General features: G+C 32.4%; 1 protein-coding gene across 2 annotated transcripts; it reads left to right on the forward strand.

Moving 5' to 3' along the window:
- The first annotated feature begins 2,224 nt into the window (after positions 1-2,224).
- On the forward strand, positions 2,225-6,905 carry LOC132636980 (receptor-like protein 34). 2 transcript variants are annotated; one of them, XM_060354095.1, is made up of 2 exons: positions 2,225-2,782; positions 3,721-6,905. In XM_060354095.1, exon 2 carries the CDS (start codon positions 3,755-3,757, stop codon positions 6,740-6,742), a length of 2,988 nt encoding a protein of 995 aa, XP_060210078.1. In that variant the 5' UTR covers positions 2,225-2,782; positions 3,721-3,754; the 3' UTR covers positions 6,743-6,905. The 2 variants fall into 2 exon arrangements, with proteins under 2 accessions (XP_060210078.1, XP_060210077.1); XM_060354094.1 differs by lacking the exon at positions 2,225-2,782 and having other exon boundaries at positions 2,789-5,732; positions 5,832-6,905.
- The last annotated feature ends 10,042 nt before the right edge of the window (positions 6,906-16,947 follow it).

A 16,947-nucleotide genomic window follows, 5' to 3' on the forward strand; every position in this document is an offset into this window, starting at 1 on the left:
ACGACGTTCTCATCCTTTAGCTTCGGTTTCTCTACATTTTCTGTTTCTGCATTTATTTCTGTTTAAGACGGATTTTTAACTCCCTTCGTCTCAAAATATTTGTTGCAATTCATTTACATGCCCATTAAGAAAGCGTTTATAAGGGTGGCATTTTGACTATTTTACCCTCTTAACATATTTCATCACGTTTTCTCTCCTCAATAAATATTTGCTTCATTAATGCCGAAACATCTTAAATGGTTGTATGTGAACTCACAAAATCAGCTCATTATAATTAATGAAATGGTAAAATGGGAAAATGCTACTTAATTTTATCTTGGGTAAATAAAACGATAAATATTTTGAGACAAGTGCTTTTAGTAAGGACGACAAATATTTTGAGACGGAGGGAGTAACATCAAATCTCAATGATCAAGAAAAAGAGACTATTTCCAAAGAAAACATTTCTGGTGATTAAAATTTCTTGTACGATAACTTTGCCTGCATTCACCATGTCACGAGAAATATTTATAGTAATGGATCAGGTAATAACCCTACAAATAATTATAGGAGGCAATTATTGAGAATATGCAAGTGTGCTTTTGTGATCTTACTTTGTGCATAATCTTTGAAAAATATATTGTCTTTATATTTTTCTTTAGGGAAAAAAGACATTGTGTGTCCAATGGCCCAAAGTAATGTCATATTTGACCAATATTTGGGCCTAATACCTGTAGGAGTCCACTCGGATCAAAATAATCTCAAAAAATGGCCGGTCGGCCCAAAATAATACCACGGCTGGCCCGCCCAACAGCCCAGACTGCTACAGTGTTGGAATTATATATACACTTTATATACAAGAATTATACACTTTATATACATATGCTGGAATTAATCATACATTTATTTACATAAATTATACATTTATTATACACATATTTTGCAATAATGATATGATATTGTGTTTTACATGTACATACAAATTATATACCACAATGATACGGTTTCTGTTATACTTTTTTTATACGTATGGTACACTTTCTATACAAGACTGATACAGTTTATATACACATGCTAGAACTATATATACACTTTCTATACAAAAAATGATACATATTATATACAAAAATGATACAATTTTCTATTCTATATGGGGCAGTTGCACTGTGTTGATACATATTATATACACAAATGATACATATTATATACAAAAATGATACATACCTGATTCATATTTTATACAGTTTCTATACATTACAAATAGGTACTAATACATATTTTATACACAAATGACACATATTATATATAAAATCGCCTCAAACATTTTTGTGTTTGGATTTTCATTTGAAAAATATCTTATTTAAGTTTTGACTAATGGATGGAATTAGCTTAATAGGTATAACTTGGGTTTAAAAAAAATTAGGTTAGAGAGTGGGATTATTTATGGCTGACCGGCCATATATGCCCTTTCCCCTTTTCTTTATATGTTCATAGGCCTCACAGGTGGGCTGATTCCTGTTAAATGTGGGGTTGGGCTTCTTTTGCAGCTTCTAAAAGCCCATTAAGTTTTGGCAACTTCATTTTGGGGAACAAATTGCACGGTTTGTGATTTAAAAACATTCATAACTAACAGTACATGTATAAGTTATGAGATATTTTATAGTATTATTTTATGTAAAATAAAAGGTGAAATAATTAATACTCTACGTGAAATAACTAAACATTATATAACTAATTTCGCATAAAATAATCTATAAATTCTCTTAATCCTTATATTACTAACAGAACCAAAAATACCCTTACGTATGAGAAATGAATCACAAATACCCTACCCTCCATCGACCTATTGATCCAAAAATACCCTTCCATCCACCTATTGATCCAAAAATACCCCTCCATCCACATATTTGGTTCAAAAATACCCCCGACCTATTTGTTGAGTCAAGAATACTCCTCAAACTAACACCTTAATTATAATAGTTTTTTTTTAATTTTAAAATGTCACGTGACTTGTTTTGATTGACCACATATATTATTTAATTTAGAAATTAAACCCCACCCATTTAATCTATTATTTTCTCCGTCCCATAATAAGTGTCATTTTAGCAAAAAAAAAAAAAAATCCCTCACTTAATAAGTGCCACCTTAGAAAGTTTAAGACTAAATTGACTAATTTTTTCCATTTTACATTTAGAAATTAACATTTAAATTAAAAAAGCCATTTAATAACTTGTTATTACTATTAGATTCCAATACCAGAAGAATTACTATCCGTTCACGCTCTAATCAAGAAGAAAAAGTGATTTTCTTTTCTTGAGTCTCACTTTTCAGTACATTTTCCAAACAATTTTAAGTTCCATTGAGTCTCAAAATACAATCTTTTTTATCCAAGAATTCACCTTTTAGTAAAACCCCACAAGAAGAGAACTCCAAAAACAGATTAAAAATCCCACCTTTAGTCCATTTTTCAACAATTTTCAGTTAAATTGAGTCTCAAAATACTTTTTTTTTTTCAAGAATTCACCTTTTAGGAAACCCCACAAGAAGAAATCTCCAAAAACATAATAAAAATCTCACCTTTTAGATCTACTCAATAATTTTGTGTTCAGTAGCTCACAAAAATATTGAAGAAAAAAGATGTTCCATCCAAACAACGTACTCATCTGGTTAGTCGACTATACTTTTTGCTTTTTTGATTTTTGACTTTGATTTGGTGTTGAATTGTTAAAGGCAAGTGGAATAGCTGCATTCACACCTCAACAAATACCCTTCTTGCCGTGTTTTCTCAAATCAACAGTTAAAGGTAAAATCTTTAACTTTTCTGCAGCCTGATTCTTTTTCTTAGACCATCACTATCTCAGAAATTGTTAAAAGAATCTGTGGAAAATTTCTTCAAGTGTATTTATTTGAGTTATATATTTAAAAAAAAAAAAAAGAGTAAGAGATTATTACCAGTGAGATATGAGTTATGCAATGAATCGGGTTGTATTTTTTAAATTAAATTTGTATATATCAAACTAAAAATAAATGAAATAGTAAAAGTTAAAAATATATAAAATAGTAAAATCTTATCACCCACCGGAAGTTGGATTTTCCAGCATATGTGACTTCTGTGTTAGTAAGGGTAAACTTTTGTGGCTTTTGTGCTAGAAAATATAGTTAGGTGACTTGTGAAAAAAATTAAAGTTGTGTCACCATATGTGAAATTTACTCCCTAAATATGTGCACAATATTTCTTTTAAGTTTACTTAATTTATTTACGCTTCAAGGTATTCATTCAATTTTGGTTTCTAATTTTTATTTTCAACATTAAAAGCCCCAACTACCAAATTTACTAGAAGAATCTGTAGAGAACTTTTGAAGTGTGGTTTAGCAAGTCTTTAACAACCTTTGAAGTGTGGGTTAGCAAGTCTTTAACAACATTTGACCCAAGTCAAGTGAAATGAAGTGTTGATATAGCTATAAATACGTATGGATTGTGATAATGGATTTTGTAAGAAACATTGTGTTATTTGCTGAAAACAAACAAAAGAAAATGGCAAGTCTCTTTTTCTTTTATTCACTTGTCTGTTTTGTCTTTCTAAGTCAAAGCTTTTCTTCATCATCTGTGCATCATCTTTGCTCTTTCAGTGAAGCTTCTGCTTTGCTTCAATTTAAGAAACCCTTTGGAATCTCCTTAGAAAAATCTGATTGGTGTGATAATTCTTCTTTCCCGAAAACATCATCTTGGAATGAGAGTAGGGATTGTTGCAGTTGGGATGGAGTCAAGTGTGACATGTTAACGGGTCATGTTATCGGCTTGGACCTTAGTTGCAGTAAGCTTTCAGGAACTATTCATCCCAACAGCAGCCTCTTCCAAATTCATCTTCTTCGGAGTCTAAACCTTGCTTACAATAACTTCAGTTCTTCATCAATTCCAAGTGGCATTGGCCGCTTGAGGAATTTGAAGCATCTTAACCTTTCTGGCTCTCTGTTTGATGGTAAAATCCCAATAGAAATCTCACACCTTTCCAATCTGGTTTCACTTGATCTTTCTTCTCTTGGTGGATGTGAACTTGACCAGAAAACATTTGAAACACTGCTTCAAAACTTCACAAATCTGAAAGTAGTTTCTCTCTCTGGTGTCAACATCTCATCTCCAATACCTATGAATGTGTCTTCTTCATTCAGGTACGTGAATCTGGAAGGTACCAATTTGCAAGGTGTTCTGACAGAGAGCTTCTTTCTTCTGCCAAACTTGGAAAGGCTCAATTTGGGTGACAATTATTTCACTGGCCAGATTCCTAATTCCATTGGCAACCTAACCCAAATTAGGGAGTTAGATTTACGTTGGAATCATTTCACTGGCCAGATTCCTAATTCCATTGGCAACCTAACCCAAATTAGGGAGTTATATTTAAATGATAATTATTTCACTGGCCAGATTCCTAATTCCATTGGCAACCTAACCCAAATTAGGGAGTTAGATTTAGGTGATAATGATTTCACTAGCCAGATTCCTAATTCCATTGGCAACCTAACCCAAATTAGGGAGTTAGATTTACGTTGGAATCATTTCACTGGCCAGATTCCTAATTCCATTGGCAACCTAACCCAAATTAGGGAGTTATATTTAAATGATAATTATTTCACTGGCCAGATTCCTAATTCCATTGGCAACCTAACCCAAATTAGGGAGTTAGATTTAGGTGATAATGATTTCACTGGCCAGATTCCTAATTCCATTGGCAACCTAACCCAAATTAGGGAGTTAGATTTACGTTGGAATCATTTCACTGGCCAGATTCCTAATTCCATTGGCAACCTAACCCAAATTAGGGAGTTAGATTTACGTTGGAATCATTTCACTGGCCAGATTCCTAATTCCATTGGCAACCTAACCCAAATTAGGGAGTTATATTTATATAGTAATCATTTCACTGGCCAGATTCCTTCAACAATCTCTAATTTGAAGCAGCTCACATATGTAAATCTTTCAAATAACTCTCTTGGAGGCGAAATTCCCAATGTTTTCTCTAACCTCCAAGAGCTAGAGCAATTGGATTTGTCTGGCAACTCACTGAATGGCACAATACCCTCTTGGGTGTTTAGCCTCCCTTCCTTAAATACATTGAGTCTCCATCACAATCAATTCAGTAGAGTGGCTGATGAGCTCAAAGCAAACTCAGCATTAGAGCATTTGGATTTAAGTCATAATCAACTCAGTGGTCCTTTTCTTCAATCACTTGAGAATCTCACTAACCTATCCTTCCTTGACCTTTCATCAAATAACATGGATGCAGGAATAAATATCACTTTTCCTAGCCTAAAAGTTTTGTTCTTATCATCTTGTGAACTGAAGGCTTTTCCACACTTGAGAAATTCAACAGCACTTAGGTTGTTGGATCTTTCTAACAATAAGATTGATGGTCCAATACCTAACTGGTTTAGCGGCATGAGGTGGGACTCATTGGAGTACCTAAACCTTTCTCATAGTTCACTTACAGGACATATAGAACAACTTCATTACCCTAATCTACAGTATCTTGATCTTAAATTTAACTCCCTTCAAGGTCAGCTACCTTCTTCTATCTGTAATATGAGCAGCCTTACATTTTTAGATTTATCCCACAACAACTTCAGTGACTCTGTTCCAAATTGCTTGGGCAACATGTCTGCGCTATCGGTGCTGGACTTGAGAAGAAATAATTTCAATGGGAGTCTACCACCATTATGTGGGCACAGCACTTCATTGACGAACATCGTCTTGAATGGTAATCGTTTTGAAGGACTTCTCCCTGTGTCGTTGCTCAATTGTACTGGTTTAGAAGTCCTTGATATGGGAAATAACGCTATAAATGACACATTTCCAGCTTGGCTAGGAACTCTTGAAGAGTTGCAAGTTCTTATATTAAAGTCGAACACGTTCCATGGACCTGTAAGTACTAGGCAGAAGTTTTGCTTTCCCAGGTTGCGGATTTTCGATCTGTCTCATAATGAGTTCAGTGGTTCACTGCCTTCAGAAGTTTTTCGAAACTTCAAAGCAATGATAAAAAATGGCACACATGAAGGTGACTTCAGCTATATGGAAGCACCACTTAACTCAAGTTATGCAGTGTACAAGGATTCAGTGAGGTTGGTGATCAAAGGCCATGATATTCAGCTAGAAAAAATCAGCACAATTATGACAGCCATAGATCTCTCAAGCAACCATTTTGAAGGTGTGATTCCGAAAACACTAATGGGTCTTGGCTCACTTTGGCTACTCAATTTATCCCGTAATAATCTCAAAGGTGATATTCCAATTGAGCTGGCGCATTTGAATATGCTTGAAGCGTTAGATCTCTCTTGGAATCAGCTCACTGGAAAGGTTCCGCCGGAATTGACAAGGCTGACATTTCTGGCATTCTTGAACCTCTCTCAGAATCATCTTGATGGACCAATTCCTCGAGGTCTACAATTCAACACATTTGATAATGACTCGTATGGTGGCAACCTTGATTTATGTGGTCCTCCTTTATCAAAGCAATGTGGAACAAGTGAACCATCGCATGTTCCTCAACCATTGGAGTCCGAAGAAGAAGAAAACGAGTCATACTTTTTAAGTGGATTTACATGGGAATCGGTAGTCATAGGCTACAGTTGTGGACTTGTTGTTGGAACTGTCTTGTGGAGCCTCATGTTTAAAGCTCGTAAGCCAAAATGGGTTGTGGAATTTCTTGAAGGCGCTTTTCCCAAGAGAATGAGAAGAGCACAGAAGAGAAGGCTGAGACGGCGGACTTAATTGACGATTGAAAGAGTGAACTTTCAGTTTCTGTTTTTTCTCTTTTTAATTTTCTGTTTGTTTTTTGTATATGATTGATAGCGAAATTGTGTGTTACTTTTAATTTTCTGTTTGTTGTTTGTATATGATTGATATCAATATAATTGTATGTGTTACTTTATCATTAATGGTTGTTCAGGTTAAGTTGCTCTATTTCAATTTATTTCTAAACACAGAATTACGCCTGCTTGCTTGGTCATGAAAACAATTATATCAAATGTTTGGAAGCAAATATGGTAGTTAACCCAGTAATAACTGCAATTGATTATCATGGCAACACAGTGTTAAATGTAAAACTGAAGTATAAAGATAGAAGAAAAGCACTAATGAATAGTCAACAACTCATTCAGTAACTATCCATTGTTTTTTGTTTGCCATTATTAATGAGTTTGCCTATATAAATTGCCTGTTTAAAATTACTCTATGATTGGAATGTATCTTTGTGAATTTCCACCAAGCAAGATAAATTAACTGTAGCTGCTAAATAATTGTAATTATGGACATACTTCTTTTCCATGAACTAGAAAGTTTCAACAAGCAAATCAGTAAATAAAGGCTCTCTAGCTCATTGTGGAAATACTATTATGGTTCACTCCTTTTGCCTCTAAAATAAATAACAAACAACTAGCAATGGAAAAAAAGGATATATACGTGCATAGATCTAAGGTTTCGAACATTGTTTTGTAGAAGTTATGTTTATCGCATCCCAGCTTCAGCTATAGTTTCTGACTGGATGATTAAATAGTAATAGTCTGATTGCAAAAGAATAATTGAATTATATTAGATGTATAGCAGATGTTTTTACTAGAATTCTGTAGCGCCACAACTGTAACCATTTACAATCTAATACAGTAAAAGTAGACAATTTCTAATTTCCACAGGAACTCCATCTGTTCCATTCTTTTTTATAAATATACTCTCTGTTTCTAAACAAATGTTGTTTTAGACTTTTCATTTTCTTTCAAAATAAGTATTGTTTTAGGATTTCAAGAAGAAATTGATCTTATTCTTTCAAATTACTTTTATTTATTTACATAATCAAGAATCATTAAGTAACTTTTCTTTTTCTATGCATTTAATTAGGGGTAAGTTAGTAAAAATACTCCTAATTTTCTAGGAGTGAACACTTTTTTAAGGGGTGTGCGTAAGCTAAAAAAATCATTTATTATGAAACGGAGGGAGTATCTTATTAATGAAAGGTGCATTATTATTTTCTTTGAAGCTTTAAAGCATTGGTAATTATAACGTTCTTGCTTGTCTCAGTGTTAAATCTTTAAAAAATCAACGATCAGTCCAATTCCCATCCTTTAGCTTCGGTTTCTGAACATTTTATGTTTCTACATTTATTTCTCTTTAAGACGGATTTTTATAACATCAAATCTCATGAATCATCAAGAAAAAGAGACTATTTCCCAAGAAAACATTTCTGGTGATTAAAATTTCCTGCAATAACTATGCCTGCATTCACCATTTCGCGAGAAATGCTTATAGTAATGGATCAGGTAATAACCTTCCAAATAACTATAGGAGGCAATTATTGAGAATATGCAAGTGTGCTTTTGTGGTCTTACTTTGTGCATGATCTTAGAAAAATATATTGTCTTTATGTTGGAAATAAAAATTCAAAATTGGTTAGGATTTGATATTTTAATTCATGTCCAGCTAGAATTTATAGTCAAATTAGTATAGGAATAGGTTTTCTTATTTTGAGTTAATGTAGGTTTTATACTATTATAAATAGGGTTGCTGCTAATTATTTTATACCGTGGAGATTGTAGAGAACGTTTTGAGATTCAAAGAGTTTACCAATAAAATTATTTTCCTTCACTTTATATGTTCATAGGCCTCGCAGGTGGGCTGACTCCGGTTAAATGTAGGGTTGGGCTTCTTTTGCAGCTTCTAAAAGACCATTAAGTTTTGGCAACTTGATTTTTCATACAACAGTAGATGATCAAGTATAAGAAATTGCACAGTTTGTCCTTCAAATGGGCTGGTCTCTAAGTTTTGCCCTTTGAATGTGATGGTCTTTAATTTTTGTTCTTCAATACCGAACTTGTGCCTTACTGGGCATAATTTCTTTAAGGCCATGGGATATAACTTGTGAAATACTATGATGCAAATTTAAAGACCATGACAACGTTATTTGTCTTGAGGGTGGAAATCTAAAGACCAACCCAAAGTAGGGACAAATATGAAGGGAGTTAAGGCTATTGGAAGAGTCCATTTGCAACATCAATTGGACAAATGCAGAACAAGACATCCATCCTGAAAAATCTTTTTATCTTACCAATAACAGTTGTGATGAGATGAATACAGTCCCTCCATTCTTAATCAGTTGTTAGGTTGTTCTAACCTGAAAAATGAAGAAAAACCCTGATAGGAAGGGCTTCTTGGGCATTATGCCACACAAATAGAAATTACTTGGGCCTCAAAATGGATATTGGACACCTAGTGGGAAGCCAAAACACAAAAAAGAGCTTCTTATCCTCACCAAATGATTTTAGTTGTATTGGATCATATGTGAGTCAACTGGTGTAACACCATGAAGTTAAGGATTCAGAAATTATCTTTCCAAATGGCATTAAAGCCAGGTACTCTAATATATTTTATAGACTTTCTTTAACTCCCTTCATATTTGAATGAATTTGACTTCTATATACTGATAGCATAAAGTCCACTATCATTATAATTTAACATGTTTTGTTTACCTTGATTTTCAAGTTATTAATTTCACTTATAATGAAGAGCCACCTATAGTTATCTTTAGACGACTTGATAGTGAAATTATGTTTTTTAAGCTTTGGTTCAAATTATCTAGCATACAATTAACAGAGGAACGAAAATTATGACAGATGCCAAGTGCAAGATATTGTTGCTAATTTACATTGATTTTAAAGTTGCTTTTTCATCCCATCCAACTAACTGAACATAATAATGCAGGGGCGGATCTAGTGAAGAACCTACAGGTTTAGACTTTGTATATGTGTTAAAAAATTACTAAGTACAAATAATGAAATTAGACGCAATGTGTTAGAATTGTGAGTCCTAACCATAAAGTTAAAATTCTGGTTTCACCTCTATGATAACATTTAAGCTTCAAATAGACATGTATAATCTACAAGTGCAAATATTTGCGCACCTTCAGCTGTAAATCATTCAATTTTATAACAGATAACACAAACCAAAATTATTGGCCTTTAAACTAGGAATCAAGTATATGCATATGTATAGCAAGCTCTTTAAGAAATTGATGCCTTTATACCTCCCACTACCAATACAAAAAAAGACTAGTCAAGTTATTAAAGGAATAAATGATTATCATGTTGTATCAAAATGTAATGCTTACGTCAAATTTGTTAGTCGGTATCATTGAGTTGTTGTGAACAAATATAGATCCCATTTTTTGTTGTGCTGGACATGGTTCAGTATTAAAGACAATAATGTTGGTCCTGTGTATATGTGGACAGGAAAATTTATGTAGGAGAAATTTGCCTAAAGTTCACCTTTCTACTTTTTTCATGGGACCATTGAATGATCAGTGTATGGAAATGCGATGCTATCTCCCTAGTATAATTTCTTCTTCTTTGTCATGTGTAAAGTCTCGTGGAGAACAAGATAGGAAAACATCAAAGCCTTTCTTCTTCGATTTCGTCTTCCTAATTTTCTAACAATACAGATAACACAAACCAGCATTATACTAAGAATCATGTAGATACTTAAAAAGAAGAATAAGAATAAGAAGAAGATGGTATAGTAGCATAGGTATTAAAGGAACAAATAAATTACACATTTTTTGACCTTCCAAGATTATCTTAGATTAAGAAGTTCCCAAAATAAATGGTTGTACTGTTATGATGTTGTATCTAAGTGTAATGCTTATGCCAAAATTTTAAAATTGGTATCATTGAGTTGTTGTGAACGACTATAAGATATCACTTTTTGTCATGTGTTATACATGGTTCAAGTATTTATACTTCGTGACGGATTATGCCTCTGGAGCTCACGAAGTTCAACAACTAACTAATATTGTTTGATAATGAATGAGGAAAAGTTTTTCTGCTTTTTTAAGCGCAAAACGCTCTCTGTTAGGATTTTTTTTATTTTCGGGTTTCAATCCAAGACCTCTGGACCACCAGTTTTACTTGGATCCATACATTCAACATAACTACATGTCCATATTACATCACAGTTCTTGTACAAAGTGGAAAAGAAATCCTCGTGTTCACTGCAAATTGGTTTTCTATAATGCAATACGTGTACATCCTCTTTTCTTTTCGTACTTTGATGACATGGCAAAGATGGAGATATTATCAAACAATTATTATAAAAGATGAATTAAACTTTAAGTAATTTGATCACATGGCAAAATATAATTGGCTGAAAGTTTTGCCCCCCACTAAATTGTGAGGTATTTTATATAATTATTACTTTATGTAGTATAAAAAGATGAAATAACTACTGGGATACATGAATAATTAATCTCTGCAGAAGATAATATTACATAAATTTCCTCATAACTAATCTCTAAATTACCAATAATCAACATATCTCTAACCAGCTACCAAACAACCCCTTAGCTTTTAAAAAATATATATCTGATTTTTTTTTCTTCAAGAATTCACTTGTTGAAAAACCCCCAAAAATCTTCTTTTAAAAAAAAAAAAAAAAGACCAAAAATATTTTCCAGCTATTTAAAGTTCCATTGAATCTCAAAATACAAATCTTTATTAACCAAATAAAAGATACAATTTTTTTAATTTCTTTTTTCAAGAATTCGCCTTTTAGGAAAACCCCACCAAAAGAAAACTCCAAAACAAATTAAAAATCCCATCTTTATTATATTTTTCAAAATATTTCAATCTAATTGAGTCTCAAAATACAATTATTTTTTAATTATTTTTTCTTCAAGAATTCACCTTTTAGGAAAAACACACAGGAAAAAAACTCCAAAAACAGATTAAAATCTCACCTTTTTTTGTTTGTTTGTGTTTTTCTGTTTTTACTTTAAAGTTTGTGATATTTAGTTATTTTTCATTTTTGGTTTTGTTTTTATTTATGTTATTTTTTTGTGTTGAACCGTTAAAGGCAAGTGGAATAGCTGCATTTGGTAGAATGAAAGTGGATGATTGAAGAAAGATATTCACACCTCAACAATACCCGTCTTGGCTTGTTTTCTCAAATCAACAAAAGGTAATATCTTTAACTTTTCTTTAGGATGTGTTTGGTAAGATATAAGTTATTTTGAAGATTGAATTAGCAAATTGGATAGTGCTTTGATGGACAAATAATTGAGTACTCCCTCCGTCCCAAAATAAGTGTCGCTTTAGCTTATTTCATGCCCATTACAAAAAATAATAAATACAAGGTCTACTTTACTAGTTTACCTCTATTTATTAGATGTTTCTTGGAAATTGAACACTATTAAAAAAATTATTATTTTAATATAAGAGCTTAGTTGGAAACAATACTATTTTTTATCTTAAATTTCTAAAGCGACACTATTTTTTTTTTTTTTTTTTTTTTTGCTAAAGCAACACTTATTTTTTGGACAGTGGGAGTCTTAAAGTTTGATAATAGTGTCTGAATGTTGAGATAATTGTTTGCTCCTTTTGGTAGAAAATGATATCCCTAGGACATATTTTCCGGCAACTAAAATTAGCAAGAGGTGAAGTCTTTTAACTTATCTTTAGGATGTGTTTGGATGGGACGCAGGGGCGGAGCCAGAATTTTTAGTTTATGGGTTCTAAGACCACAATTTTTGTTGCTTACTAGGCTTCTGAAAAAACTATTTATGCATATCAAATGAATTTTCTTAACACAAATAAATGGTTTAAGCTAAAGCTAATGGGTTCTGGCGTACCCCGTAAGATGGAACTCATTTTTCAGAAAACTGTAAAATGACTTATTTTCTGGAAAATGTTTTTTTCGTGTTTGATTGGAGAGTGGAAAATATATTCGGGCAAAGTCATTTATTGAATTGAAGATTGAATTAGCAAGTTGGATAGTGTTTTGATGAAAAATATTTGAGTAGTAAAGATTGATAATAATGTCTAAATGTTATTGCTCCTTTTGGTGGAACAATTTCGGGCAACCAAAATCAGAAAATAAGTTCTTTTTTCCCGTTAATAGAATTTCGGAAAATATTTTCTGTGATATCAAACACACCATTAATGTTTTTTTTTCTGTTTTGGGAGGGTACATAGTGACCATAAGATCATTGAGATTAAATTCGTGCATTATGGTTGTGGTCTTTGGTTAAAAAAGACTATAGCATACATGTTGTGATTAGATTTTTGAGAAGGAAAAAAAAAATGACCTTTTTGATTTTATGCTTACAATCATTGTGGCTTAATTCTCATCTTGAAAAGCTCTGGCCATATGTGGATGAGGTTAGATTCAACGTCGATACATAGTTTAGTTTTCCACTCTATTGGGACTCTTTGTTGCTAAATGAGTTGGTGTGGATATAATGGTAATTCAGGAAGCATCAGAACTAGTAAAATCAAGTGTGGAGCCAATTTTGGAACTATATAGACATGTGATTTTGGCGTGGTTGAAATTTTCATGTGGTGCGGTTTGTTTGAAGGGGCGATGGGATTTGTTAACTGATAAAACTGGCAATCATTTTTATTTGGACTTCTCTACTCACTTTTGTACTCTTTATTTTCAATGTAATGTGTAATGGCACACAGCTTAATAGTGACAGTATCATATATCTGTTCAGGGTCATGGACATCATTATTTCACCCCAAGGTTTCTGACAGTGTTGCCGTCACCGTGCCGCTGCTGTCTGTAATGTCAAGCTCAAAGTGGTATCTGCAGCGATGAAAACAGAACTACAGATAAGCCACTACGTATCCCCATGATGGTGCAAATCAAGTTAACTCTTACAATTTGTAAGTGCTAAGTTAGCTAAAAGAGCAACAGTACGGTGTTAGTCATTCAAAATTCAATCTGTGTCAGAAGAAAGAATCACTTTCTAGCTGTCTAATCCAAATTTGAAGAGGTCAAGGAATGTAACTATCACAGGTCAAGCAGAACGTAACTTTCAATATTGAAAACATTCCAAAAGTTCTATGGAAACCATGATATTTGATTATTTTTTAAAAAAAAGATTACCCGAAAGGTTCTCTTCTGAAGCACTTGTTCGTCTTTCTTGTCGTTTTTTAATGTGGTACTGGAAGTAACACAGAGCTTCAAATATTCATGTAACCGGAGGTATAATAAAAAGTTCACACACCTATTTGCATTACCAAAAGTTAAAATAAAAGTTCTCTCCTACCATAGTAACAAAATGTAGAAAGAAAAATAATAGTTTACTAAATCCAGTCATATTATACTTCAAAAATGTATATCATTAAGTCCATCCATATTCTAGTTTCTAGCTTGGAAAATAGTCATATTATACTTCAAAAATGTATATCATTGAATCCATCCATATTCTAGTCTCTAGCTTGGAAAATTTAAGTCAAGATCAGATTTCATACAGATACATCCAGCCAGGGGCCATTGTATGCATTAAAAATGGGTCATGTAAACTCATGGTCACCCGACTAAACTTGGTATAATGTATATAATCTTTAAAACATATCTAATGTTAACTGAAGGAACACATGATCAAACTAGACCTAGTGGAGCACTGGTTAGGTGTTAGATTTAATTCCCTCAGGTTGTGGGATTGAACCCTACTAAATATACTTTTGCGTCTTAAAAAAAAACATTCTAAGGTGAACTTATCCTCTTAGAAATTCTGGATTCGCCTCTGCATCCAGCCATATTTGTATTTTTTTTTTGTCACATATCACATTGACATGTACTACAAAATAGAGGTTGCTCATACTTTTTCACATGATCATATGCCTTCTAATTTGGTCCAAACTCAGTTAACTAAGACTTACAAATCCAATAGCACATTCAATTGTAAAGGAGATGATAGCTAGAAACAGTTAAAGAAATGGACTACTCAAGAATGTCTCCGAGTTTAATCTAAAACAAGTTCTAACAGACGTAAACGAGTTACAGTTAAGCAATTGCTAAAAATTTCCAGTGACATACTTGTTTCTCAAGCAAGTACAACTATGTTGTTGTTGTTTTTTTTTTTTTTTTTTTTTTTTAGGAAACTGGGATTGACCTCAATTTTGTTTCTCAAGATCGTACTCGAAGTTGAACCCATGTTTTTTATATTAGATTTAGCGAAGTTTACTGCAGTCGTTGAAGGCTTTTAGCCAGCACGTACAATCCGAAGGCTAAAACGAAACAGACAGATTATTTAACCATGGAGTAACAACAAATCTTATTAATCAGAAACACAAAGTGGCTCCAAAATGCAACGAAAGTATAAGCCAATTTAAGCATCAAAAATCAAGTTGATAAAAATGTGTCCCTTTTTTATCCAACAATTATCAAAAAGATTTCAATAAATAGCTACATAAAAAAGATACATTATAATCGAAAGACTCTTTCATCGATGAATTACCACAAAAAGGTAGATAGCAAAAGCTCTTGACATGCATAATAAATTTCAATTCTAGTCCTAATTTGCTTAAGAGCCTATCAAAGATTACAGACAAACAAAACAGTCCACGTGTTGGACTACCAGTACAAACAGTCAGGCTAAAACTGCAGTTTAAAGCTTTAATAACACCGATTTTTTGTTTGAAATGGATAGACATAAGTCCTTGAATGACCAATTTAGCCCATAGATGCGAGGCAGACATGTTGACCCTGAGCTGCCTGGTTATTCCCTCTTATGTAATATATAGTGGTAGAAAAAGTCTTTAATAATTTTATTTTTTTTCCCTCGTTAATTAGTCTGCTCAAATAAATAGCATTGAATTTAACGATAAAAATAAATAGGTGGCTTCTCTGTTATTGGAGGAAAATGAATAGTTGAAAAAGTAATTCAAAAGAAAACTCGGACAGATAATTATAATTGTGACTCTTTTTAAAGGATTTCCTTATGAAGAAATGAAAGAGCAGAAAAAGAACTTGGCAAGACTACGGAAAACGGGTTTCAAACTTTCATTATTATTACTCTCCCCGTCCCAAAAAGATTGTCTTACTTTCCTTATTAGGTTGTCCCCAAAAAGATTGACACATTTCTATAGTTAGAAGCAAATTAACTTTATGAGATGATTTATAATCACACAAATATCTAAGGTTTTTTTTGGACCACACATTTCAAGAGTCTTCCTTTATTTGTTAAATTTTATATCAAATCAAACTAAGATAATTTTTTTAGGACGGAGGAGTATTATTTTTGTTATCAGTTTTATGACTTTCTCCTCCTCTTTTTATTGGATCCCTTGCTATGTTGTACTTGGATAGATTTGTTTTTTTTTTTAAGCATATATGATTTGTTGCAATTTATAATATGGCGATGGATTTATTAAAAGATCAAGAAGTAAATTTTTTGAATAGTTTGCAGAGAATTATGAATCAAATAAATGGAAATGTGTAGGCATGAAGGGGAGCATGCTTGACCTGTGATAATTATGAATCAATTGATTTACTTTTGCTTGTTTTGCTATTTCGTTGTTAGTATAATTACTGTTTGGATTTTCATTTGTGCTAGTGTTTATTGTCTTCTCTTGGTTTAAATAGTGTGAAAGTTTTAATTTGGGTATTTCTTCCGTTGTTACCTCGTCGTGTAATTTGATTGTTACTTGTTTCTTCCCAACAAAATGCAGCTTATCTATACTCTATTTTAATAATGATATTTATATTTGTGATTTAGTCATTCATTTTTTATTCATATTCATGAAAAAAAATTAATTTTTCCTGACTATATGCACAAAAATATAGGAATTTTATGTAATTTAAAAGCTTTTCTTTTTTTGTGAAGAAATTTTAAAAGTTATTTATGTACAGCGCTAATTAGGGCGGCAATGTTTACTAGTTATTAGCAAAGATCGAGAAAGATGAATTAAACTTTACACAATTTGATGCCATGGCAAAATACAATTGGTTAAAAATTTTAGGGCCCACTAATAGTCAACTCACCTGACTGAAAATGAGATTCTTCCTTTCTTTTCGTAATTTTGCTTTGAACACTTAATGAAAACAAATTAATTTTGTCTTGACTATATGCACAAAAAAAATAAGAATTTTATGTAATTTAAAAGCTTTTCTTGTTTTGTGAAGAAATTTTAATAGTTATTTATGTA

Source organism: Lycium barbarum, chromosome 4 (genome assembly GCF_019175385.1).
Source record: "Lycium barbarum isolate Lr01 chromosome 4, ASM1917538v2, whole genome shotgun sequence".
Taxonomy (NCBI): Eukaryota; Viridiplantae; Streptophyta; class Magnoliopsida; order Solanales; family Solanaceae; genus Lycium; species Lycium barbarum.